The 21,146-nt window shown below is 37.0% G+C and overlaps 1 protein-coding gene across 2 annotated transcripts in view; it reads right to left on the bottom strand.

Moving 5' to 3' along the window:
- Positions 1-458: 458 nt before the first annotated feature.
- Positions 459-21,146, bottom strand: part of LOC105228195 (uncharacterized protein DDB_G0271670) — a 130,139-nt gene continuing 109,451 nt past the window's right edge. The window contains exons 3-6 of one of the 2 annotated variants that reach the window (XM_049458102.1): positions 18,539-18,640; positions 11,433-11,675; positions 11,054-11,116; positions 459-9,994 (exon numbers count right to left, since the gene is read on the bottom strand). In XM_049458102.1, coding sequence (XP_049314059.1) covers positions 8,774-9,994; positions 11,054-11,116; positions 11,433-11,675; positions 18,539-18,544 — 1,533 coding nt within the window. In that variant the 5' untranslated portion in view covers positions 18,545-18,640 and the 3' untranslated portion in view covers positions 459-8,773. The remainder of the gene's footprint in view (positions 9,995-11,053; positions 11,117-11,432; positions 11,676-18,538; positions 18,641-21,146) is intronic. The other variant, XM_049458103.1, reaches the window with a different exon arrangement.

Raw genomic sequence — 21,146 nt, 5'->3', positions numbered from 1 at the left:
CATCCTGATCATTTGTTTATACACACCCTCATTCGTTTTTTTAGGTGATAGCGTTAGGTAAACAAAGCTATTGCTTTGTAACAATATGTTGCTGGAGTATTAAAATGAAAGATTTGTGTTTCAGAAAAATTACCGAATTATATTGCTAAATATACCACTGTGCGTCCAACGCCTTTACCCACAATTATATACAAAAATACTCACTCGCATAATTTTTAATAAGCTTGTTAAGAGCCCTTAATAGCAATTGAGATTGAATAGCTTCCAAGTTGAAATGTTAAATATAGTTTTAAAATCTAAAAAACACAAATTCCTAACCCTTAAAAATACATGCTGTTTGTGCATTTTAATGCTTCCACATGAGAAAATGAATGCAACTTCCAAGAATATTTGATTGAAACATATAAATGCATTAATATTTATATGAGTGTACATACCTACCATACAATCATCGCTGAGAACTACACACATGCCAAGGGTTCCTTTGGAAATAAAAAATATGCTATTAAAAATATTTTCTTTCCATTCAGCGCGTCATCATATATATGCGACGGAAGGGCTCCTGTGTACATATGTATATGTATATACATGTGGGTGTGTGTGGAAATACGACTACGGCCATCGCATCGGCAGCACCTGTACCCGTGCACTTGTGAGTTTTATTTTTAGTTTCAAGGATGTCAGCGGCGGATATTGTATCCCACAATTCTGTTGCGGGTATTGCGGTAGATTCATCATTCTTTTGTTTATTGCCGCACACCATTGATGTTGCACGTTGCAAATGCACCGCTCATTGCTGCTGACAGTGCTGTCCTCGTGATGCAGTGCGGATGTCGTGCCTACCGAAGCGGGCTGGCAGCACCTCGGTTCCAATTGCTTATCCAACAATTTGTGGCATTGACGTTAACTCTGTCTGACTGATGCATAGCAGTCAAGGAGTCATGTTGCTGGTCTCCCTTCTGACCTCAATAGCAAGTTCATCTAAATTTACAGTTTCTGTGTAAAATATATTTAACATGAATGTAGGCATGTGCTTACAGATGCAGACCTTAACAAGCGTTTACCTTTGACGGCATATCACATTTCGAATATTTTTAAATACCTATAATGACATCAGCAGAAAAGGCAGTACTCCGTGATGAAAGTATATTTGGGATTATTATATGTGGATTATTAATATTGTATTAATTAATGCGATTATTATGTCAAGCTTAAGTTCTTTTCTGAATTCGATTGGTGCGTTTGTATATTATTATTATTATCATTCGACAGAAACGCCTTATAAGAGTTGGTTTTATATTTGGCCAATGGGCATAGAGCTGCTCACCTTATCAACATCAATTTCAACTAAATTTGGTGCATCAAATTAACCCAACGTCGTTATAATACAGTGTCAAAATTAATCGCGAATTCGGACTACAACCACGTCAATATATTAAAAATACCCTATTTAATTGAGTTTACTATATATAATATCACACATATCTCATTTGAACTAATTAGGTGGATTTTAATGTAAATATCTTGGACACGTAGCAAAACTTAGTAATGGAACCACATAAATTGCTGCTAAATTGTATATCAAACTAGTTGTAAAGGTTTGTTTTATTTGACACTTTTGTTCAGTATTTTTTGGCGAATCAATGGAAATTCGTTTGTAAACCTTACGTTTTGTGAGACTGATACTTATACTCCGCATACATTATTTCAAATGTATTTTTCTGGATTAACTGTTTATTGCATGCTGACACATTAGGTCACTTTGAAAACATCATTTGATTCCAATAGGGACAAACTTATGTAACCGAGTAGTATCAAGATTTGAAAATGAGAAGTAGGTGGTTTAACTTCGTAAGACTAGTTTTTTGGAAGTAAGTAAAAGTCATGGCTTATTAGCACATCTACGACCGATTCTTTGCTAACCAACATTCACCACAGTTTTGGATGTTAGAAAAAGTGTTGCAGATTTGGACCGATCGGATGGTTTTCAAATGGCAAAATAAAACCAAGTTCTTTAATCACAGTGATTCTTATAAAATACCGGGTAAACGATTTCTGAATCAGAACCAAAAACCAATAATAAGAAAACTTAGTTACTTAAAAAACTTCTTTTGGTTTCAATTTTCATATCAAGTGTTTATTTCTTTATTATTTTTGTTGGGCCTTCTCTTACATGTTTCATGTTTTTGGGATAAATATTAAGGTATTCTATGTTGATTTGGGTAGCATATACAATTTTATGAAAATAAATACACATTATACTAAGATCAAGGGTCTTTAAGGAAATTGTGTAAAGACTATAATGTTTTCTGAACTAGAGATAGAGTTTAATTTTTCTGGCTTGGTCTGTATGCAAAAAATTCTAACCTAATATCTACATATATACCTTTTATGCACATAAGATATTTAGTAGTTTATTTTATTAAGTATATTTTTTCGGTCATTTGTTAATAATGTTGAATGTTGATTGTAATTATTACTTAAGTACTTGATTCCTACATAAGTTATTTTCATTATATTTAATCTTGTAGCTAATTCCATATGTACTTAAGTTACGGCTAAGTTAGCTAGTTTTAAAATTACAACTATAATTTTATATGGTTTTTGAATATTTATTAAAGAGTATTTTCATGATTTCTTATTTATCTTATTTTTCTTAACAGCACATGTTTAATTAAAATATAGTTTTCAGGTTAGCATACAAATACCTTTATAATATGTATATTATAATTAACATAACACAACTTTTTCTAAAGTTGAAGCGAACAATGTTCAAAAGAAGCTGTTATTCCGATGTAGTGATTGAAGATTTGAAAGAAATATGAAGGATTAGAATACATATGTATATAGAAAATAGATCGGTCATACTAGTTTAGCTTTCTGGGTAGAAATCGGCTCTATAAATCAGGTTAATTAATTGTAATAAATATAAAAGGAAAATTGATTATTTCGTCCTACAGCTTGAGAAACATCGACATTTTCTACTGTACAGTGCGAATCAAATATCACTGTGAGCAACAAATAGTAAGACCTTTTAAATTTAATTTCGCGCGAAACCCCATTCGTTGAAATATTTTTTTCTAGGTTGGTATGATTATCGGTGACATCTGTGCCAAATGTGACATCAAAACTAAATTTTCCTGAACTACGTAAAGTGCATTGTATTTTTACCATTAGTGAAATTATTCAATGAAGAAGTTCCATTAAATTTTGTGTGCGGAATCAAATTTCTGATACCCGAAACGTTCATAACGTCTGTGCAACAATGTATTCCGAAGTCGAAAACACCACGTTAGCGCAGGCCAAAAATCAAGTTTTCTTTGATTAACAAGGAATACTACTACTGGGTGTTATAAGTCGTTTGTGCCATGCTATTCATAAAAAAGAGGATGGATATGGACCGGAATTTCTTGGTTTTTGCACCGTCGCAGCCTGCTTTGATTCAACGCAACCAACGTTATAACCTGATTTAGCTACGTGTGACTTTCGGCTATTCAGCAAACTCAATTGAAGACATTAGACGTGATTGGCTTTTGAATGAATGATTTTGAAGAATAAATTAAGAATTTTAAAATTGTGAACTGTCTTACTATTTTTTGCCCATAGTATATTTGCATGTTCTGCGGACTATCGATACACCGACTGTTATTGTGTAGAGACAATTAAATACTTAGAAATTAGGCTTCAATAATCAACTCGATAGGTGGCTCAAAACTTAATCAAGACGTCATCTGGTATCAGGAGGATATTGATTGTCTTGCCTAATTTCTTAATGTTACTTAACTATTTTATTTATTAATATTCGAAAATTAAAAATGTAATTTACTGTATACTGATCACTTAGAGACAATTATGGTTGATTTTACGAAGAAATATCTATTTATTTAGATTCAGAAATAAATCAGAACGATCGCTGAATGGGTTCAAAACGAGATGGCTGTACCTCCCGTTTTTGGCAGAAAAATTTTAATGAACATTGATAAACAAAATCGTTGAAATAGGAGTGCCACATGGCGTACTTTATGGGTAGAGGAAACCATAGATCCATATTTCTTCAAAAATTAAGCCATCAAATATGATATAGCTAATGTGGAACACTAAAGAGCCATCATCATTGACTCTTTCGTACCTGAAATTGAAGGATGCTGATGTGAACGATCTTGGCGCTAAATGTCATACATCCATAAGAAACAGGCAACTGATTGAAGGAGTCTTACTCATTATCTTGCCTCATGAGTCTGTGGCGTGTCATACAATTTAACACCGCTGGACGTATTTTTGTAGGATTGACGCCTTTGCAGATAACATTCGACGCATTACTGCTGAAGATATTTGACTACTAACAAAAGCAGTAAAAGGTAATAATTCTCGTAATTTAAGAAAGGAATCTTATATTAAAATTAAAATTAGAACTAGATTCAAATTAGAATGATATTTGTTCGCTATGCTGTACGCAGTATATCCCTATAATTATTTGCAATTAGCAGCTTGTTATAAATATGTTTTTCGATGCAACAAAATCCACAATATATATGTACATACATATAATTTCTCATAACAAAATTGTATGTCCTCTATTTTACTTAATTAAATGTTTTAATTGTGGCTATAAATTTGTGTAGTACCGTTTTTAATATGAAGGTTTGTGTTTGTAGCAAAGCCGAAATGTTTTTTTGTTTTTGCTTCTGTTTTGTGATCAAGTAAAGGCATTTAATTAGAAGAATACTTTAGAATTTCAGCCAGCGTTTTTAGAACTATCTAATTGAATTATGCATTCTATCATCATATTATTCGATTGACAATTAGCTACTTTTCACACATACTGTTAAGGACTATAAAATGCGACCCTGCACTTAACCACATACATTCCTAGTTGACTATTTGAATATTATAACGGGTGATTTTTTTGAGGTTAGGATTTTCATGCATTAGTATTTGACAGATCACGTGGGATTTCAGACATGGTGTCAAAGAGAAAGATGCTCAGTATGCTTTGACATTTCATCATGAATAGACTTACTAACGAGCAACGCTTGCAAATCATTGAATTTTATTACCAAAATCAGTGTTCGGTTCGAAATATGTTTCGCGCGCGTGTTTTGTTCAGCGATGAGGCTCATTTCTGGTTGAATGGCTACGTAAATAAGCAAAATTGCCGCATTTGGGGTGAAGAGCAACCAGAAGCCGTTCAAGAACTGCCCATGCATCCCGAAAAATGCACTGTTTGGTGTGGTTTGTACGCTGGTGGAATCATTGGACCGTATTTTTTCAAAGATGCTGTTGGACGCAACGTTACGGTGAATGGCGATCGCTATCGTTCGATGCTAACAAACTTTTTGTTGCCAAAAATGGAAGAACTGAACTTGGTTGACATGTGGTTTCAACAAGATGGCGCTACATGCCACACAGCTCGCGATTCTATGGCCATTTTGAGGGAAAACTTCGGACAACAATTCATCTCAAGAAATGGACCCGTAAGTTGGCCACCAAGATCATGCGATTTAACGCCTTTAGACTATTTTTTGTGGGGCTACGTCAAGTCTAAAGTCTACAGAAATAAGCCAGCAACTATTCCAGCTTTGGAAGACAACATTTCCGAAGAAATTCGGGCTATTCCGGCCGAAATGCTCGAAAAAGTTGCCCAAAATTGGACTTTCCGAATGGACCACCTAAGACGCAGCCGCGGTCAACATTTAAATGAAATTATCTTCAAAAAGTAAATGTCATGAACCAATCTAACGTTTCAAATAAAGAACCGATGAGATTTTGCAAATTTTATGCGTTTTTTTTTTTTTAAAGTTATCAAGCTCTTAAAAAATCACCCTTTATATGTATATTTACGTATCTCCTATCACTTAAACAGTTTCTTGTCTTCTCCACAGCTTTTGTTCGATTTAATATTACTTGTTATGCTTTTGTTGTTTTACAGCGATTTCAGCATTTTCTGCTTGAGTTATTATGATTGTGTTATTATAATGGTCACACTAGAAAGTTTTATTGGTTTGGCTTTTTAATTATACATCTTCTATAATTATTTTTTCTTCAACTATAAATTTAATTGAATTGAAAACATTTCCCAATTATTGACTTAAGTATTTAAGAAACTATTGTATTATTCATAAGTGGGTAGTATTTAGAAAAACTGAGGGTAAAACTAGTACCATGTCCAACCAGAAGCAGTTTAATTAGGTAATTAAGATAATTTCAAAAATGTATCTCATAATTGTTCTCAATTAAGCATGCATTAAGCAATTAACTAATTACCCAATTAGTGTTTAGTTAACAATATATTCTTAGAAAAGTAGCAAAAGTTTTAAAAATGTAAATTATTTCAGGCATAGTGTTTTTAATTGGACCACGAATTACCACAAAAATATCAGAAAAAATTTAATTGTATTTATAAAGATTTCAATAAGAAATATATATATATTTAGAAATAAAAATAAGTTGTTACTTAGTTTTCTGAAAATTTAAAATCCATCCAAATTTAAGTCCACAGAATTGTCCAACACTAATTGAAGACCAAAAAAATGAGAAAGTTAATATCTTAATTGTTTCAGATAATTGAGAAAAAATCTCCAAACAACCCAGTTTGAACATGGTATATATAATTACGACAAAGCTTATAATTTGGTATAAATCCCACGTTATTACTGATTTATAAAAAACTATGGCTTTATCAAAACTTTTCATTAATTACAGAGAGTTGGTCTAGAAGTTTCATTCTTAAAATTTTTACTTGAGAACTCACACCCTATTGATATTTATTTAGTTCATCCATTTATTTTATAAATTTGGTTTGGTAGAAAATTTATAGTATAAATACAAGTATTGTATCTATATAATTACCTCTGAATAAATTCGAAGCTTGAGTAAAGATTGTTAGATAAATAGGCACTTTTAGAGTAGAAATATAAGTTGGAAAGAGCAAATAATATTTAAATGAGAAAACACTCGCTAACAAAAATTAAGATTAAATAAAATATAAATTTAAACAAATTATAGCGGCAGCACATATCTGGCTGTGCGATATTTCTGACCCAGAATGGAGTGTACATAAGCCAGTTCCTCGAATTACGAAAACTAAAAGTTCTTCTCCACCAACCTAACCTACTCCTAACTCCAAACTCTCCCACAGAACCCTCTGATTAAGTATGATAAGACACTTAAGTCTCCTCTATGGCATAGACTGACGGACGCCTACTCTGCTCTGTATGTCTCAGTTTCTTCATGATTGAGGGGACCGCTTCGCTGACTGCTCTCCAGTTCTCAGTGGACTGACACCGAGTGTAGTTTTAAGTTTTTTTCTTAAAAAGAGCGGGCAATAAAAAAATACATGCTCAGAGCACTGTGAACACGACTTACAATTCGGAGTGATGTCGTGCTCGATGTCATGTCATCTGTCGATCCACCAATGAATGTCCGGTATCAGTCCGTAGGTCCACCGTCATTTGAGTGAGGTTTGCCACTGCTTTTGCATTCGTCACCCTGGATGTCAGTGGGCATCATATTTCTTACTTCAATAGCATCACTTGATATTGTTCGGAAAGCAATGATAACTCTTAGTGCCGACAACCTGTGCACTGTACTTATTTGTCTGGCATATACTTTGATGCCTAGCGCGTGGATCCAAATTGGAGCCGCATTCTTCTTCACTGTCCAGCTTTAATTGTATTGAGGTTGAAACTTCTTGGTAGCCACACCTTTGGCGAATTCAACAAACTATTAGGAAGCGCTATTGCCGCCTCAACAATCTTGTGATAAGCAAATAGAGTTTGCCGATCTTTGATCGATCTTTGGATCCAATTTTTTGAGTTTCTGGCAACAGAAAGAGAGATTTTTTTGTGGCAAATGTCGCGATTATCAGCCTGGTACAAAAACAAGCTTTCAGGGTTTAACGAAACACCTATGTATATGGTATGAATTTTTCGTAACAGTAATATTTTAATTAATATACTAAACGGATATACTAAACGGAATTTGAAATTGTTCGCGTTCAGGTATCACAATCTTACAAGTATCTTTTAGAATATTTAATTCATTTTTCAGCACCTTCCTTAACTTTTTTGTATTACTAATTTCGTACTGGCTAAAAGGTTTGATTCCACAATTGAAACGCATTCAAAATTATTTTCGAATATACAGAACCCACGATCTAAAACTTGTGAAAAGAAAAATAGATAATTAATATTTGTGAACCATATAGATAATTATAAAGAACTTAACAAATTAATAATTCAAATATATAATTAAGCAGCGCAATTAAGAAATCTAATCTAATATTTGACTTTTAAATAGTTATTTAGACAAATTCATGAGTTTTTAAATACAAACATAAGCATATATAGTAGGTATTGAAAATGTATGAGTATTAAAAGGTAGCAAATACTATTTTAAAAAGGCATTTTGTGTAAGTTTTTGAATTACAAAACTTTTTAATTGAAACACTTTTTACAGTCAGCTCCATTTGTTACACAAAATGGCGTGATTCCAGCATTACAAAGTATTGCAGCCATTCTGCGCAGGCTTTAGACTTTATTACATACTTTTTATCACAAAATTTATTAATAAGTATGTATAAAATAGTACATTCGACTTTTACCTCTCCGTTACAGTTGTGCATTTAATCTCGATCTTTCAGACCCAATACTCTCCTGAACCCCGACAGTGTTTTGCTGGCACTAACATTTCCCGTTGCGAACGTGTATACATTTGCATTCGCGTTCGATTGCTGATATGTAACGGGAAAATCTGTCGGGGCCAGGAGTAAACCTCACGTCCGCACAAATTTATACACAATCAGAAACACCATAAACGAAATACCCACCAATATGACGGCGGTAACGACTTTCGCACACGTATTAAGACCCGACTCATTGGGGTTTAGCGGTCGCGAACTGGTACGCGTATGCGAACGCCGACGCTTTGTGGCGAGGCCGCGTGCCAGTGCCGGAAACGCCAACGATTGTGTAAATGTCAGTTTGTGTATAGATTCGCTTAGTGAGTATGGGCCGACCGAACCGCGTGCTGCAGCACGCAACAGCACATATTCCAAATCCAATGCATCAAACAGTGAGTAGCGTGCCGTCATCGTTGAGGAACGACGTCGTTCGTAGCGCGAATCACGTTCACGATCCGATTGCGGCTGCAGCCATGGGTCGGAGACGCGCTGCTGTGAACCCGCACCAGCGCCGGCAGCTAGACATGCTGCCACAGCCGCAGCGGAGGACGAGGAGGAGCCGGCTGCACCGATCACTCCCATGCCACCGCCTAAGCTAACCGCTGCGACGGAAGTCAGCGACGACGTCGTCGACGAAGACGCAGAGCACAAGCGCAAATTCGTTGCCAAACCATTATCATGGAATTCGGTTGCATCTTCGATGGATGTTTGATCCGGTGATGTTTGTGCGCGTTCCAAGGCGGCAGCATGTTTCATGCGCAACGCAAACAAGCGCGCATGATCGGGATGTAGTAGCGCACTGGATTTGCGTCGATAATTTGCTGCGCCGACACTGATGCTGGCGCGCGCACCGGCGCGTGCACCACCAAGCGAGAGATTCGGTGAACCCTGTGTGGGTGTTGTGGCGGGTGAGACATTGCAGGAGTTGCTGCCCATACCCAGGCCACCACTGAGCAGTGATGCACCGGGTGGTGGTGGCAGTGCGTTTGGTGAAGGCGACGCCTGCACCGAATCAATGCCTGAGTCGCCCGCATGCAAAGTATCACAGTAAAGCGAGCTGCGACGCCGTTCGCCTAAGCAGGAGTTGCTGAGCGTTAAATGATTGCCATTACTTAAGTTATTGCTATTGCTGTGATTGTTGTTGCTGAAGCCGGAGGTGCCGCTGGTGGTGGTGGTAGTGGTGGTCGAACTGCCAGCAGCAGCACTATCGCCAGTCGTACTGCTGCTGCCGGCGCCGCTACTGCTACTCGTACTTGTCTCGGCAATGACAGGGAAGATGAAGGATTGTCCATCCGCCTCGCCACGTGGCGAATCCTAATGGAAAGAGTCAGAGCGATTCAAGTGATTAGTTAATGCTTCATTACAGAGTTACTTTACAACTAAATAAGTTTTGAAGGAAGCTAAGGTGGGTGGGTGTGTGCAGTAAAAAAATGGCCGGAAGTGAAAAATATGTGGCCCAAAGTGGTGATGAGTCAAAAAATATTTTAGCTTTAAAAGTATAAAAACTTTGAAAAATGAGTGAAAAGTGAGACAATATTATTGTTGTTTGTGTAGTAAAGAATTTTCTTTTATATACAGATCTAAGTGCTTTGTTGTTTGTTAGGAGAGTTTAAATTCAATAAAGCTTACCAAATTAGTTGAAAATTATAGAAGTACTATATAATTAATGTGCAAAAATGTATTTCTTATTAAAAACGTACGCCTGTACAGTCTATTAAAAAAGTGAAACGACGAAGCTGTATGAAATCTTCACACATACTCGGCTCTGTTTGGAATCACCCCACCTTTGCCACTCTGAAAACGTTGCCAAATGGTCGAAATCTCACCAAAATTTCATAGCCATTTCTGTAAGTCTTAAAATCTAAATGCTGAAAGATCATAAGCGATAGTATCATGTTCAGGGTGGTCGAGCTTTTATAACAAAACAGTTATTATCCGGAATATTTTGGTAGAATATTTCGTTTCACTTTTTTACATCGACTATATGTATCGACTCTAATGAGGTATGTACATCACACTTAAGGTAGTTTTGTGTGGGGTCTAGCGAAAAATGAGATTAATTTAGATCTATATTTTCTAGTAGGGAATTACTTTTTCAATCTACAATATATATATTTTTTTAAATATTAATTATCAAATTACAAAATCTGTTAAGTTATTAGTAATAAAATGTACAAAACTATTTTATATATTTCCAAAAATTTGTAAATGAGCAAAGTAAGGGCTAAGTTCCCATTTTGCATTGGTAAGGGGAAAAAGGTATCAAAATTATTTAAAAAAACATGCAATTTACAAATATTAGTTCGAAATAGATTTGAAGTATGGAAATTTGTTAGATTGAGAAAATAAATTAGTTTAAATGCTCACGCCTACCCGTTGGCCCTCAGGGCCGCTGTTTCGTCGCAACTGCACGAAGCCCTCCTGTCGTAAATGTGGCTACACGAGTACATATTCGTTTATATTTTTAACCACAACATACCACAAAACCAACGTCAAACCAAGAAAACAACAGAAAGTAGGTATTTGTATAATAAATGTAAGCCAAAATAATCAACACAACAATTACATAACAATGGCACAACAAAAGTACACTATGTAGCCTAAATTGTGACTGGAGACAAAGTGATGTTGTGTTATGAACCTAACACTAAACTAAGATAGAGTTTGTCCAGAACTCATTTATTGATTTTTTTCTGTTAAGAAACTCACGTGAAACTACAACCGCAGACACCTGGAAGCTTTCAATACACACCTGACTGGGCCACACTTGCAGCAGTGGCAGCGAACATGTCGGCTTGTTGTAGGCCGTGCCATTTTCGGGTCCACCCGGAGCACTCTGCGCTAAGCTCGTGTAGTGCAAATGGTTGAAACGTTGTGCGTCACTTGCGGGCTTTGTACGTGTGGGGCTCTCATAGCCGGTTGAATCTTCGGATGATGTTGTTTTTGGTGAACGCCAAAATCTCTTCAGACGCAGTTCGCGTCTCTTTTCTTGTTTCTAAAAAAAGGTTTTTAATTATTTTTTAGAAATTAATCTGCTCATATTTACCTAAAAGATTAACTGTGAAATATACATTTTATTTCTTTATTTACAGTGAAAAATTTCTAACCAATAAAATATTCGCCTAAAACAGGGAAACTGTACATTTGCCATCGATACCCCATTCCTCTATAACATGGTTAGTATATTGAATTCGAGCACGAACGTATGTAAATACCTCCTCAGTGCTACCAAGACTTTTTTTTACAGAACTTAGCCCAGGTGATGACAAAACATTTCTTTATGCTACAACTTAAATCTTAAAATGGCAAACAAACATATTATAACTGAAATTAATTTTTTATTAATTTAAGGGGCAAAAGCATGCACGACGACTGGAATTTAAGTGTGCTCTGCCCAATTCTTGAAATCGAAGTCCCCACAATCTGCGCCAACTACCGAGGAGTAAGCCTCCTCAACAACGCATATAATGTTCTATCGAGTGTATTGTGTGTAAGATTAAAGCCCACCGTCAACAAACTGATTGGACCTTATCATTATGGCTTTAGGCCTGGAAAATCAACAACTGACCAGATATTCACCATACGCCAAACCTAGGAAAAGACCCGTGAGTAGAAAATCGACACATATCTCCTCTTCGTCGATATCAAAACTGTTTTTGTCAGCACGAAAAAGAGCTAGCTTTATGCCGCGATGTCTGAATTTGCTATCCCCGCATAACTAATACGGCTGTGTAAGCCGACGTTGAGCAATATCAAAAGCTCCACCAGGATCGAGAAGGAGAGGTCCTTTTTTGGTCCTTCCTGTTTCAGACAAGGCGACTCCCTATCGTGCGACTGCTTCAATCTACTCCTGGAGAAAATAATTCGAGCGGGATCAAGAAGGCTGCTGGCGCACGCCGATGATATCATTGGTCTCACATTCCGAGCCGGTAGTTCTGCTTTTTCCTGACAGGATAAGTAAAGTGAAGCAAATGAGTCATCTCATTCGCGACTTGGCCCACGTCACTGTTGAAAGTCGTAACTTTGAAGCCGTAGATAATTTAGTTTTTCTTGTTGTTGAAAGTCGTAACTTTGAAGCCGTCGATAATTTAGTTTATCTTGGAACCAGTACTAACAGCAACAACAATGTCAGCCTCTAAATCCAACGCTGAACAACTCTTGCCAAAATGTGCTACTTCGTACTGAGTAGGCAATTGAGAAGTAAAGTCCTCTCTCGACGAACAAAAACCAAACTCTATAAGTCACTCATAATTCCCGTCCTGCTATATGGTGCAGAGGCGTGAACGATGATAACAACTGATGAGTCGGCGTTGTGAGTTTTCGAGAGAAAGGTTTGCCGAAATATTTATGGTGCTTAGCGTGTTGGCCACAACCAATATCGTATGCGATGGAACGATTAGCTGTATGAGTTATATGACGACATTGACATTGTTCAGCGAATTAAAAGATAGCGGTTATGGTGACTATGCCATGTCGTCCGAATGGATGAAAAAACTTCGGCTCTGGGAGTATTCGATGCAGTACCCGCCGGGGGAAGTAGAGGAAGAGTAAGACCTGCACTTCATTGGAAAGACCAGGTGTAAAAGACCTAGCTACGTTTGGAATTTTCATTTTTCAAGTATGACTAGCGTGTTGTTGTAAACTCTGTTATAGCCGCGTAAACGGTGTCCGCCCTAATAAAGAGAAAGAAGAAAGTACAGTGGTACTCCAATATAACGAATGATATAATGTTGGGACCGTTCGTTAAACTGAAATATTCGTTATATCGGAAACGAAAACTAAATTAATATTGGTACATATATGTTTAAAAAGAACTATTTATTCATGAATTCATAAGCATTGGTTGAAATAAATACATATACAATGGAAAATGCATACAATAAAATCAATAAAAGTTGAATTTTATAACAAAAATATGACCATTATTCAACTAAAAAGAAATTTGCTATGCTCATTTGCTTTTGTGGGCGAGAAATTTTGAGATCTTGTGCCTTTTGATGTAGGCTTTTCAATAAAAATATTTTTTCCTGTTCCACGTTGTTTTCCTCAGACCATTTGATACACTTCTCAAAGCAGTAGATGGCATCAGGATGCTTTATTGGCGGCACAGCTACAACTGCAGCGGTATCACCTTCCTCCTCTTCCGAAATTTCTATAGCTAGTTCATTTTCAGCACTCGGGTTCTCTTCTACAAGTACATTGTCTACACTGTTCCATGCTTCCAAATCATCTGTGTTGAAGTTTGATATTCGCCTTTCTTTAACGATTGTCGTCTCAATGTGCCAGCATGTGTACCTTTAACACTTCTTATCACTTTCCAGCAATTTTTTAAAATTGTGCAAACACTCGATTTTGGAATACCATATTTCAAAGAGATTTCTTTCAGGGTTTTCCCCTTTTTATTTTCGTCAATTATTTTTAATTTGTCACCCAAGCAAAGCCGTTTCCGAATTGAAGGCATTTTTAAATAATTTATGCGATATCCTCACTTTACCACTTTGAACTCACAACTGATATTTCGCGCAATGAAGCGTTCATAAAAAAATAAATAGAATTCTTTAAAAAAAATAGCTCAATAATAACAAGAACTAACGGGTATTTAACTGCCTGCATTGTTTTTTGTTGTAATACAACCAAAACCAAATACAAACGCCATACATTCGTAAAATCGAGTTCATCCAATTTCCAGCTTTCGTTATATAGAGTCATCAATGTATTGAAAAACAGCTTTCGTTATATTGAACATTCGTTATATCGGCGTTTGCTATACTGGAGCATCACTGTACATAACTTTAAGCAGTTCCATAATTATAATACATTACTAAGCTATTAAATCATTATTAACAGAAGTATATTTATTTGGCTCCCTTAAAAATAAAACTTGAAAACTTTTAATCCTCAACAGCGTATTTAAAAAAAAAATATTTTTTCTAATTCTTGTAATTTCTTCTAATAAAAATTGAAATTACCTGCCCTAAAAGATATTACTATAATTTTGCTCGTCTGGTCCATTGTATAAAGCTACACAATTGTGTAGATGGAAGATAGCATTACATGCGTATTTTAGTATAAACTAGGTAGGATGGAGTCAAGTGTAAAAGTTCACGCAAGTGAGGAAAGTTCTCTGATCATCATTCACTTGGAAGTGGCCAGAAACGATTCTTTTACATATGACTCAAGCAGCTCACGACTTCCGGTCTTTGACCAAGTATCTTCTGGGTAGCCTAAGAAACTCCGTTGAAGGCGAGCTAAACATCCCTTCCGCAGGGTTGTGCGCTTGGTTTGGGATCCGCCACGTAAAAAAACGTTCCAATGAAAAATAACATTAAGTCTCGCATGAGAGACCCCACTTTTGCCATGGTCATCGGCAAACGAATTAAGGAATAAGATTTGAGGGCATGCACCTGGAATGTCCGGTCCCATAATTGGGGAGGTACCGATGCTCAGCTGTCCTCGTTAGACTGAAGGCTGACATCACCGCCATTCAGCCTTCACGATGAAACATCCCCAAATGGGTTGGAGGTGATCGACTTCACCGGGGCCCGAAATATGGTTATCTGGAGTACTAGATTTCAGCATAAGAAAATCCATCAAGCCAACTGGCTGCCTCTGGATCAAAAACCACCAACCAGATCGATCATGTTGTGATAGAAGGAAGACACGTCTCTAGTGTGTTAGATGTGTGCACACAATAAACCTAAGGTCGCGGTGAATTCCTCAATTATTTATCTTACCTTATCTTAGATGTGCATGCGCTTCGAGGTCCTAACACCTTATTGTAGCCAAAATTCGTATCCGCCTCTGTGCAGCAAAGAACGCACGTTAGCAATTACAAGGAAGGTTCGAGGTCGAGAATCTGCAATTACAACAGACGGCCGAATGATTTTCTACTCGACTTGCACTCCTGCTCTCTGAGAGCACTCGTTAACAACTCGATATGGCATTGACGGCATTTCAAGCTCCTTACGTACAGCTGCAACCGAAATCATTGGCTTTTGAAAAATGCAAAAGAACAGCTGGTACGACAAGGAGTGCCGTGTCGCAGCGGGGAGAAAACAGACTGCTACCTCGCAACGTTATGATCGACCACAACACGTGCGGGATGGGATAAATACCGAGAGTTGAAGAGGGAAGCGAGACGCATTTATAGACCGAAAAAGAAGGAGGCCGAAATGCGGCAATATGAAAAGCTTGACAAGCTAAGAAAAAATGTGGCGGCTAACAAAAGGTTTCAAGACCAGAGCATACTCTTGTAGAACCCCCAAAAGTGATTTAGTGACCGATGCCCAGAAAATACTAAAATTATGGAGGCCTGCTGAATGGCAATGAAAGTACAACTCCAGGAGAAGGCGAACGCGATTTCCCAATCGATGACGATGATGCAGACGTTCCATTGCCCGACCATGAAGATATTCCAATAGTAGTTACCCGTCTGAAGAACAACAAAGCGAAGGGGGCCGATGAATTGCAGGCCGAACTAAGCAAATACGGCGGCGAAAAACTGATAAGGAGCATGCATAAGCTTCTTTGTAGTATATGGACGGACGAAAGTATGCCCAACGATTGGAATTTAAGTGTGCTTTGCCCAACCTACAAAAATGAAAGACACCACAATCTGCGTCAACTGCCGTCAAATAAGTCTCTCAAAGATCGCGGTCCACGGTCAACAAACTGATTGGACCTTATCAGTGTGGCTTTAGACCTGGAAAATCAACAAACGACCAGATATTCACCATGCGCCAAATATTGGAAAAGACCGCGAAAAGAGAATCGACTCACACCACCTCTTCGTTGATTTCAAAGCTGGTTTCAGCAGTACGAAAAGGAGTTGCATTTATGCCGCTATGTCTAAATTTAGAATCCCCGAAAAACTAATACGGTTGTGTAAACTAACGTTGAGCAACACCAAAAGCTCCGTCAGAATCGGGATCAATCTCTCCGAGCCGTTCGATACCAAACGAGGTTTCAGACAATGCGATTCCCTATCGTGCGACTTTTTCACCCTGCTTCTGGAGAAAATAGTTCGAGCTGCAGAACTAAATAGAGAAGGTACCATCTTCTATAAGAGTGTACAACTCCTGGCGTACGCCGATGATACTGATATCATCGGCCTCAACACCCGAGCCGTTAGTTTTGCTTTCTCCAGGCTGGACAAGCAAGCAAAAGAAATGGGTCTGGCAGTGGACGAGGGCAAGACGAAATATCATCTGCCATCAAACAAACAGTCGTCGCGCTCGCGACTTGGCACTCACGTCACTGTTGATAGTCACAACTTTGAAGGTGTAGATAATTTCGTCTATCTTGGAGCCTGCGTAAACACCACCAACAATGTCAGCCTGGAAATCCAACACAGAATAACTTTTGCCAACAGGTGCTACTTTGGACTGAGTAGGCAATTGAGAAACAAAGTCCTCTCTCGACAAACAAAAACCAAATTTTATAAGTCGCTCATAATTCCCGTCCTGCTATATGGTGCAGAGGCTTGAACGATCACAACAACCGATGAGTCGACGTTGCGAGTTTTTGAGAGAAAGGTTTTGCGAAATATTTATGGTCCTTTGCGCGTTGGCCACGACGAATATCGCATTCGATGGAACGATGACCTGTATGAGATATACGACGACATTGACATATGTACATAGTTCAGTGAATTAAAAGACAGCGGCTACGCTGGCTAGGTCCTGTTGTTCGAAAGGATGAAAAGCTCTGAAAGTATTCGACGCAGTACGCACCGGGGTATGCAGAGGAAGAGAAAGACCTACACTACAGTAGAAGGACCTGGCTTCGCTTAGAATCTCCAACTGGCGCCACGTAGCGAAAAGAAGAAACGACTGGCGCACTGATGTTAACTCGGCTACAATCGCTTAAGCGGTGTCTACGCCATTAAAGAAGAAGAAGAAGCAGAAGAAGGTATACTAGGTATTGACCGAAAGTAAAGCTCAAGTCAATTATTCCAATGAAAATAATAAAATGAAGCATATAAATAAATTTGACATGGTAATAAGGGCAATAGAATATAAGAGCTAAATGGGTTGAACTTTTCTTTGTTTGTATGTTATATTGAATATACCCATATACTTATATAGCAAATAAGTTTACACTTACTCCCATATTTGTTGCCTTTGCACTTTGTATTAAATACCTTTATTTTCCTCTAGAATTTCACTACTAACCTCTATTCTTTTGTATGTGTACCTTCATACACATATGAAAGTATATCTATGCAACATTCTGGGTTCCATGTAACAATTTGTGCACTGCCATTGTGGAGCAATTTTCAGTATTGCATTGTTTCTGGAAATAATTTAGTTTCACGTTTGTTTTACTTTTTCTGCTCACTCTGTTTTCTGTTTAACTTCTCATGGGGAGAGGCAATTGTGAATTCAATTTCGCGTGCCTCTCAACTTGCTATTTTATTGGTATTTAATTTGGGATTTTTTGCACCATCTATTCAATTACTGATGTATAACATTTCTCAAATTATGGCATACCTTAAAAAGTTATTAAAGAGGGGGAGTGACCCCCTAACAACGCAACAGTTGGTAAAATTGGTTACCGATGAGGATGAATTCTATAAAAAGTAAGGCACATACATATACGAGTATAATATGAACAAATGTAAATGTAAACAAATGCAAGTCCTATCGCACCACTATATCGTATACCTGCACATAAAACTGACCAATCAAAATCAAGATAAACATCTTTTTTTTTATCATTACCCTGTTTGTTGAAGCTGAAGCTAAACTTTTTTCTTATTTTTTCCAGATCTTATTTGGTTCGTTAATTATATTGAAAGCCGTGTTCACATCTGTAAGCCCCAGCTTGCTATTCATCACTCTCTTTCATCTCACTTACCTGCATATTTAGATATTAAATCCTTTTTATTTAGGTTTTTCATCCCCAATCTCTTGTTGTGGTAAGAATATCAATCAAAAAGTTGCACAATGAACATCTAATCTGCAAAGATAAATAAAATCAATTAAAAGTTGTTGATAGATTCTGTGGGTCCGCCTACAAGCAGACAAAGCGCTATGCAGCCGATAGTAAACTCGGTTACAAAGTCTGCGACAAAAAATGTTGTCAATTTTCTATTTCTTTTTCCTTTTGCATACATCTTTAGTTGTGAGCTCAAAGTCCCCATGTAATTGAAACATATCCCTTCAAGCGGTTTCCTCTCATCACTAAGTACTCTTGTGTGTTTGGAAGTAATTTGGCAACATGGCAGCATGAGCTCATCAATCTCACTAATGATCTCAGCCTATTCGCTTTGCATCTGCCACTCTCCCGGGGAGGTGGCAGCCACAATGCGCTTGGCCCCGGGATTGCAAGGAAACAAATGCTTTTTCACCACTTTGCCCTGAAATCGAATTGAATGCTTTGATTTATCACCGCTGTGGTGAGCCATTGAAGCAGTGCAGCGATAAATATTCAAAATATTAACAGCTTCCGAGGAACCGTTGCATACGAAATTGTGACAAGTTATTTGGTTACAAGGAATGGTGATAAAATGCATTGCTGGCGTTGCCAATGTACTCTCTTGAGCGGCATATCTTTTTTGAATAATTTAATAGTACGTTTAAATTTGGAATTGGTTTAGTACCGTTATATTTTTTGAGCAGAAATCCATTTATGTTAAACAGCAGGATTTAGGCTGGAGAAAACATAAATGTTAATTAACAGAGGACGACCACACTATTGAAGGACACTCTTCAAATGCTTTAAAATTGCGACATGTACTAGTATATATGTATATATGTATAAGTAATATATCAGAAAAGCTTACGACAGATTAACTCTGTTACTTGTTTGGTGTGTTTAACAGAAAAATACATTAGTTTATGAAGCCATGAGCAAAAAGGCCGAAGGCCTTTTGACAGTTATTTTCGGTTACAACGCGGTGTGATGCAAGCCTGAGAATATTGCAGTCGAGAAGAAAAGAGATAAGGGGTATTCTATTGCTCTTGCGAAACCCTTGCACGGTGCAAGAATTGCAGATTTTTCCACCTAATACAACGGCACAACAACAAACACACGCAGAAAAATATTTGCAAGGGCTGTAATATATGTCAGACCAAAACCTATGTTTAGTTGCGTGCAATGCCACGCAAAAATATAATTGCAACCCTGTTTCAGCTATAATTTTACTTAAATATATATTTTGAGGTTAAATTGTTGAGGTAGGTAAATTTTAAATAGAATTTATAATTGACCGAATCAACCGTTCATACAATATATCACTAGATTCTGCAATGGGTGCTCTCGTGCCCTTGTATATTTCGGTATAGGATTTTTGCAATCTGCAATCTTGCTTGAGCAAGAGAATCCCCCTATAATGTTTTCTGGAATTAATTATATTCGGGCTCTGTAACACATCTGAAATTTTTCAATATATTTATCACCTTCTAAGAGTTTCCGCCAGAACCGCCAATTACAGTTTAAACCGAATTAGTGCAAATGAAACAAAAATAGTAGTTGGACTTTACAAAAATATTTTTGCCATATCTATGGAGCATTCATAAGGTAATAACAGGTGATACTTCGGCCAATCAATCAGTCAATTTAGATATGACAAGGTTGCTTAAATGGAGCCCATGTAGAATGTAGATGCACTTCCTAATAAATCATTTACATGATAATTGTTGTATTTTCTTTGTAGCAAAAGAGCTAGTAGTCAGGCATCACACGAGCAAAATTATTTTCACTAGAATTACTACATATATACATGACTAGCTTATTTTTGGTTCAACTCAAGAAACAACGTATAGATAAAGTAAATTGCTTAAAAACGAGGATATAATTCAAAAATTCCTTGGTGTATGTGATATAGGACCGAAATGTATTAGGGAAGAGATATATCTTTTCACGTATGTAGATCTGTAAACCCTGCTTCCATGCGTAATACAAAACTTAAACTTGGAGCAAGTATGCAGTTTTGTTGATCTGGGAGTAACTATGGACCCCAAACTCAATTTTAATCTTCATGCAAAAAAATTATTTTTACACCTTTTATGAGGATGCTTATGTGGTTTGGAACCCTAGTTATCAAGTCCTTTCGGATAAGTTAGAGTCCGATCAAAAACAGTTTTTACTTTTTGCCTTAAATTATTTGCATTTGGGTTTCCAGGGTAAATCTTCCCCTTATATGTACTAGTGATGAGCGATATTTCACTACCGGTGATTTTTTCACTGTGATTGAAATATCGCAAATCGCAACTGCGATCACATTTCATAAATAGCAGATCGCTTCTATGAACTGCGATTGCGATAACAGTTAGATCCTGTGATTTTCGATCGCAGTTCGAACCTGTGAATTGCGATAGCAGTTCACAATGAATTTGTGAAACTGTGATTTTTTAATAGTACAGTACATGCGATCACAATATCAAATAGTAGAAAAAAGATTACAAATTGAAACTCTTTTCATGGTTGCAATGTTCATAAATATTTAAATTAAGTTTTTAAT

Source organism: Bactrocera dorsalis, chromosome 5 (assembly GCF_023373825.1).
Source record: "Bactrocera dorsalis isolate Fly_Bdor chromosome 5, ASM2337382v1, whole genome shotgun sequence".
Taxonomy (NCBI): domain Eukaryota; kingdom Metazoa; phylum Arthropoda; class Insecta; order Diptera; family Tephritidae; genus Bactrocera; species Bactrocera dorsalis.
This window is presented reverse-complemented; position numbering and strand designations above follow the sequence as displayed.